This window comes from Tachysurus vachellii, chromosome 14 (genome assembly GCF_030014155.1).
Source record: "Tachysurus vachellii isolate PV-2020 chromosome 14, HZAU_Pvac_v1, whole genome shotgun sequence".
NCBI lineage: Eukaryota > Metazoa > Chordata > Actinopteri > Siluriformes > Bagridae > Tachysurus > Tachysurus vachellii.
In genome coordinates, this window is record NC_083473.1 from 4,426,134 (window position 1) to 4,433,471 (window position 7,338).

The following is a 7,338-nucleotide window of genomic DNA, read 5'->3' on the forward strand; positions in this document are numbered from 1 at the left end:
ATGAAGCGGTGTATAATTGAATCTGAGGACCTTTATGGGCATTAAATACTTTAATGCTGTGTGTTTTACAGAATGATGTACAGATCTAGACTCATGTAGAGTTCATTTCGGATCTGAGGGAAGTGCAGCCGAGCAGAATCAAATCTCTGTATTTTTTATGGGCATGGGACATGGCGCTAATGTCAAGTTTTATAACGTAATGTACATCTTAATGTCTGTACTGTACACACTGCACAAATCGTTTCCATAATCCAGTCAAGCTGAACAGATGGAAATGAAATAACCATTAAACATCGGCAGCAGGACATTTACATCACAGTCATGTCACGCTCGTCTGCATGTCCAAGCAGAAACTACAACAAAATAGACCAAGAATAACAAACTCACCTTTAGATAAAATATAAATAAATAAATAAATAAATAAATAAAATGTAAAACATGTAATATAAAATATAAAAGGTGTGAATAAGGCACCATATCAGACCTGTCTAGGGACAAACATGCAAAGGAGGATGTTTTCAGCACTTTTCTTCAGTTTCTTGTTCTTGTTAAACCTTTTGTTCTTCCTGTCTTTCTTTTTCATTTCCTTCTGCATCGATCTTGTTCCTATCCTTCTATTTTCAGTTATTTTTTCATTTATTTTTTTAGAGTTGATTGATGTCTTTCCGTCTTTGCCTAATTTTCTCTTTGTGGACTTTTTCGTTTCCTCCTACAGCCCTTTCTTCATGGTGTTTCTTTTGTCCTTTCTTTCCTTCCTCTTCTTTCTTTCCTTTCTCCATCTGCTTTTTTATGGTTACTTTTTTCTTCCAGTTTTTCTTTATTTACATCCTGTCTTCTACATTTGCTTCCTTCCATCTCCACTGGTCTTCTTCTTCTCCTTTTCCCAGTTTGTTTTATTTCTGTTCCTAACTTTCAACATGTCCTTTTGTTTGTCATTTTTCTTTTTTCTTTTCTCTGTGTTGGTGGATATCTTCCTTTCTGTCTACCTTCTTGTTCCTTTCTCATTCTGCCTTCTTTGGCTTTCTTTTGCTTATTTTCTTAAAGAAAATTCCTGATCGAGGGCATGTCTTCCTTCCTTCAGCTTGTTTTACTCTCATTTATCTCTAAAGAAACTCAACATAACAAATCTTGAGAGTAAATCTGATCTCACTGACTATCTGTCTGTATACTCAGGTCATTTACTGATAAACGTCTTGCTGGCGAAGTCAGTAACTCTGAGGTTGAATTTGTCGCCATCTGGTGGAGACTTAGCGCAAACTTCAATCTTTATTATTCAGTCAGATTTCCTCTCATTTTTTCTACCGCTTATCCGAACTACCTCGGGTCACGGGGAGCCTGACCTCAGGCGTCATCGGGCATCAAGGCAGGATACACCCTGGACGGAGTGCCAACCCATCACAGGGCACACACACTCTCATTCACACACACAATCACACACTACGGACAATTTTCCAGAGATGCCAATCAACCTACCATGCATGTCTTTGGACCGGGGGAGGAAACCGGAGTTTTCAAAATCCTGCCAGAATTCATGGCTTCCTCATTGTACTTTTTTTTCTTTGCTTTCCGATCCCATCTCACCTTTTCCTCTCTCCATGTATTCAGCAGATACGTCATCATGTCCCGACCACACCCTACTCCGTAATGTTCAATTTCATATGTACAGTATATCACTCACTCACTCTCACTCATTTTCTACCGCTTATCCGAAATACCTCGGGTCACGGGGAGCCTGTGCCTATCTCAGGCGTCATCGGGCATCAAGGCAGGATACACCCTGGACGGAGTGCCAACCCATCACAGGGCACACACACACTCTCATTCACTCACACACTCACACACTACGGACAATTTTCCAGAGAAGCCAGTCAACCTACCATGCATGTCTTTGGACCGGGGGAGGAAACCGGAGTACCCGGAGGAAACCCCCGAGGCACGGGGAGAACATGCAAACTCCACACACACAAGGCGGAGGCGGGAATCGAACCCCCAACCCTGGAGGTGTGAGGCGAACGTGCTAACCACTAAGCCACCGTGACCCCCCAGTCAGATTGCCCTTAAATTTATTTTTAATAACCTCAAGTTCACCCTTGGTCCTAGACTCCAGGAGTAATGATGGTATATAACTCTAGTGGAGGCGACAGAAAGAACCTAAAGGGAAAAGGTCATAAATCCTTTTATTGAATATGAAAAAGGAGCATATTTTATATAACATACAGTGTAACAGACCATGTCCCACAATCAAGTCAATAAACGGACATTTGTTTAAAAAAAAATAATAATAATAAATTTTAAAAAATTAAAAAAAAAAAAAAAAAAAGTGCCTCTCTTCTCAACCCAGAGACATGGATAGGTTCATTTCAACAATGAAGTTAGTTCTTCTTTGATAAGAGCGACGGCACGACAGCTTCCCTCACACGATTTATGTAAAACACACGACCATCTCGGATTAGCGCCATCACACACGCGCTAGTATAAAGAGCTTTGACGAAAGAATCCAAACAAAGTCGTGCATAAGTATTGACCCCCCGTTTAACTTTTCCATGTGTTGTTCGACTGAAATTAGGTGCGAATAAATGTTGTGAATCTTACACACAATAGGTTAGAATATTTAAGTGGAAACTGTTTACAAAACAAAACAAAAACATTGCACAAGTGTTTGCACCCTTCTCTTGTTGTTCAATTAGTTGCCATCAGAAGTATTTTTACAGCAACGTAGGGGGTGAATACTTACGCAAGCTTTAAACAAACTTTACACACACACACACAAAAAAAAATTAAACTGTAAATAATTCTGTAAACTGTACTGATACTTTTATATCATCAGAAGTCAGCTATTTTGTGTAGATTCACATTTTATCGCTGAATGGAGTCTGTTTCAGTTTGTAACTTCACAATGTGGAAAAGTTCACCAGACAAAATCACGGCGTCGCGATGAATGTGTGCTGCCCTGAATTTACAGGTGAACGAAAGACTGCTAAGAGACAGAAGTGTCCTCGGTTTGAGTGATGATCAGATCGTGATTTGAGTCGTAAAGGAATAGTTTGGATTAGAAATAATAATAATAATAATAATAATAATAATATTATGGCCCCCACAAAACAAACTATTCCTTTAAGCGAGTTTGTGAAAGGGTTTTGGAGATCCTGCAGACGTTGACGCTTCGCACTATGAAACGGAGCGGAATCAAATCCGCTAACATGGCTAACGAAGACCGAAAGCTAACCAGGAAGTCGTTAGCGTTGTGTCCTTAGCTTAATGTTCATTCATTCATTCATTCATTCATTTTCTACCGCTTATCCGAACTACCTCGGGTCACGGGGAGCCTGTGCCTATCTCAGGCGTCATCGGGCATCAAGGCAGGATACACCCTGGACGGAGTGCCAACCCATCGCAGGGCACACACACACACACACTCTCATTCACTCACACAATCACACACTACGGACAATTTTCCAGAGATGCCAATCAACCTACCATGCATGTCTTTGGACCGGGGGAGGAAACCGGAGTACCCGGAGGAAACCCCCGAGGCACGGGGAGAACATGCAAACTCCACACACACGAGGTGGAGGCGGGAATCGAACCCCCAACCCTGGAGGTGTGAGGCAAACGTGCTAACCTCTAAGCCACCGTGACCCCTAGCTTAATGTTAAGCGATAGAAAAGAAAAATATTCAGAATGAGCAAATAAACAAAACGCATAAACGAAAGTAATGAAAACACGTTGCTATGTGAAAGAAAATCCGCCGAAATGAACTGGATTTCGTTTTTAATTTTAACGGCGCTGTTTTAAACCTGCTTTAAAAGGTCTTGCGGATCATTTGGATAAAAAGTCTAAACCTTGTCTAGAAAGCCAAATTAGAGCCCTAGATTACTGTCGACTGAGCCGTGAAGCCACGAGGCTGCTGTCTGGATACAAGAAATGCAAACGTAGATCTTTATCTGTGTAGAAGTGCTTTAAACGATGTTTTGAGAGTGTTGTTTTATAAACTGTTAATGATTGTTAATGACTGTTGATTAGTGAGAGGTTCGTGTTTCTATCCACAGCTTGCTTCATGTAGTATCGGATTTTCCTCCAGAAGGCGGTTGAGTTCTGTTCAATTCTGTGTTCTGATTGGTCAAAGGGAAAAGATTGATTTTCTATACCTGCAGCAGTCGTTCCTAATACTTTACCGTTTCTATAGTAACACGTGGACGTCAAACAGTCAGAAGTAAAGCTGCGGCTTTCATTTATCCTGATGTCCGCAAATCTGTAACTGTTTGCTCTTTATATAATATATACAATAAATCACAGCTCTTTAATTCTTATATAAGTTCATCTGTGTTTGTTTCCTATTTAATATGTGGAATTTATTTTTATTTATTTATTTATTTATTTATTTCCCCACCCCCTTTTCAAGCTGAATGGATTGAAATCGTAAAAAGACAAAAGTTAAAATAAACACTCTATGACAAAAAAAATACTGTGTAAAAGATCAACCTCTGATCCTCTCATGTGCCCAGCATGTTAAATCTAATAGAATAGAATGTGTGTGTAGGGGGCACTTACTTATGGAAAGTATGAATGGAGCTCAGATCGAGTCACCTATCTAAAGCTCTAGTGTGTAAATCTATGGGCTAAAACATTACAAGTGTGATGATTATTAAACTTTGGAGGCTTATGGAAATAAAATAAGTAAAGGTACAACACGGAAGGTCAATCATCTGATGTTAGCGTTACTGAGGAAGCGCAGTATATACTGTATGGGAAGGGATGATGGGATGGGATGGGATGGGGTGGGGTGGGGTGGGGTGGGGTGGGGTGGGGTGATGGGACTCCACAGAGAACGAGAACAAGAAAGGCCACTCCGCTTTAACAACAAAGAAAAGAAACATGAACACGGGTCTGAAGAATGGCGTTGCCTTTGCGTGTGCATAAACATCTGTGCCTCAGACGGAACGCTGAGAACTTGAACTGTGACGAACGCCACGCTCTCAAAACGAGCGGTTTTTAAAACAAAACAAAAAAAATATATAATTCTAATTCTAATAATATAATAATAAAAAGAGCATGCACAATATTCACCTCTCTCACCAACACCAGCAACATGCAGCCATGTTTACCAAAAGTCCTACGACACACTTTTCCCTGACGTATGACGGCTTTAGACCTCGGATGTGCACGTAAATGCCTGAGCTGTGTGTGTGTGTGTGTGTGTGTGTGTGTGTATACATGGTCCATAGATACCATAATAAATACTAACACAAGTCTCTGGTTTAAATCATCCCAGGTTCGCCTCGTAGTGCTCGGCGTGTGAGACGTTCGTATGCTTATTACAGGTTTAACAGCACTTATAATCTGTTCTTACGAATACTTATAGATGCACCAATATTGCTACTGTATAAGAATCAAACCTATACATTTAAATATACAAATGTGCAATTTTTATATTTGTATTACTAAGACTGCTGTTTGTTTAAGTGGGGGAGGGGCACAGTACGGTACTCCGCCCTCTTCCGCATGCACGAATGCACAAATGCATACGATTGGCTACCGTCGCTGTGAGTGACAGCGGAGAGCCAGTAAGCCCCTCCCACCTCCGTTTCCGAACAACAGGATATAAATTTTCTGTCGCTTCACCACACAGGAGACAAACAAATACACCTTTACAAATCCCTGTGATCTGTAAAAGAAAAACGTGAACACGTTAGCCACGACCGACGATTTCTCCTGCATTGCCTCATCAACAATCCTACACACCCTACATGTTGGCACCTGTAACACTTTTCCACCAAGTAGGAAAGCCGTAATTCCCGGCACGCGAATTCAAATTTCAGGCCACGCCCCTAACCTGAGCCTGACCAAGACGGAGGTAATGTAGGTTTCTTTTATAGCTAGCAGTGAGAACGTTAGTAAACTGTTAATTATGTGAGGTGTTATTAAACCTGTAATAAGCCAATCATTCTCGACAACAGCTCAGAATTATCTCCATGTCATAGAGAGGTGGAATTGGTGGTAAAAAGTAATGGCACCCTATAAAAGGTCGGAGGCGTCTCTAGTAGCCAAGGTGTCGCGCTGGAGGTGCTGCGTTATTGTACGGTATTTTTGTGTATCGAGCTCTTTTACCGTTTAGTCGCCGTTTTTCGCAGAACTTTCCTTTTATGGAGTTTTATGGGCGGGGCTTATTGTTAATCGGCTATGCTGTGAACAAGCGTCTGCCTTTTTTAACGGATGTGTACGCGTACTAAGAAAATGAGTGCTAGAGAAATGTCTCGTCAGGATTTTTGAAGTGTTCTGAAGTGACTTTACCCAAAGATGGACAAACTGTGTGCACGTGTTTATGTGGAAGGATGTACGGTTGTGCGTATAGAAGCAGGGCAGGCAGCAGGAAGAAGGACAGACAGAAATGATGGAGGTGAAGTCTGTCATAGTGGTTTGGCTCTTGAACGGAAGTGAACAGTGGAATCTCCCTCTTGGTTTAAAATGTAGAATGTTTCTTGGTTAGTATAGCGTATACTCTATAATCCTCTACGAGTTAAAGCAGCATTGTTCATATTGTTACAGGATCTGTTTAACGTTAGCATATCACTATTTATATTATAGCTGAACAAAAAAAAATTACATACAAAAAAAAATGTTTATTTTTTTTTTTTTTTAAAGAGACTCGGAAGCAGGATATTTACGAAGAATCCCGTCGAGCGATATCACGCGTTATACGAAACGTCCTCCGTCCCTTTGACTGCCGTGGATGAAAGAAACGTGTCGTCTTGAATGTCTCTGTGGATGACGTTTACATCCGGAACGAGAAGAGCGGGAAACTCGTAATAAGGCTTTATACAGATCCGTCTCTCTCCGCAAGTGCATAGGAGCCAGAAAGCTTCCACAGGCTGAAGAAAAGCGCAACGTTTTTATAGAGAGGCTCCGCCTCCCTGTTGTTTTTGTTTGTTTGTTTGTTTTTTTTTGTTTTTGACAGCATTCTCACATTAGTAATTAAAAAAAAAAAAGAAACGAGGAGAGTCGGTTCATCTGGAATGTCAGTGTGCGTGTAAAGATCCAGGAGAACGTGAATCTCTGCTCCAAGGTGTTTTAAAATTAAAATAAAACACGGAGGTCACTGGGCTTCACCTCTCTGTCACCGTGCGTCACCAGTTGGCTTTGACCGCTTTGATGTCACTCACCAGATTCTGGGCGAGGCAGATGCCGAAGATCTGTAAAAGACACACACACACGTGTTAAGAAAGCAGTCTCATGGTCTGTGTAATACTCTTTGTGTCCATTAGGGGGCGTCTCATTAACGTCATTATCTGCCACACGACGACTCGACGGAGACTTTTACTTTGGTAGGTTTCCTACAGA

General features: G+C 41.1%; 1 protein-coding gene across 1 annotated transcript in view; it reads right to left on the reverse strand.

Annotated features, from left to right (window-relative positions):
* Positions 1-2,160: 2,160 nt before the first annotated feature.
* The window catches only part of tspan17 (tetraspanin 17), a 33,153-nt gene continuing 27,975 nt past the window's right edge, over positions 2,161-7,338 (reverse strand). Inside the window, exon 8 of the mRNA XM_060886194.1 lies at positions 2,161-7,190. Coding sequence (XP_060742177.1) covers positions 7,125-7,190 — 66 coding nt within the window. The 3' untranslated portion in view covers positions 2,161-7,124. The remainder of the gene's footprint in view (positions 7,191-7,338) is intronic.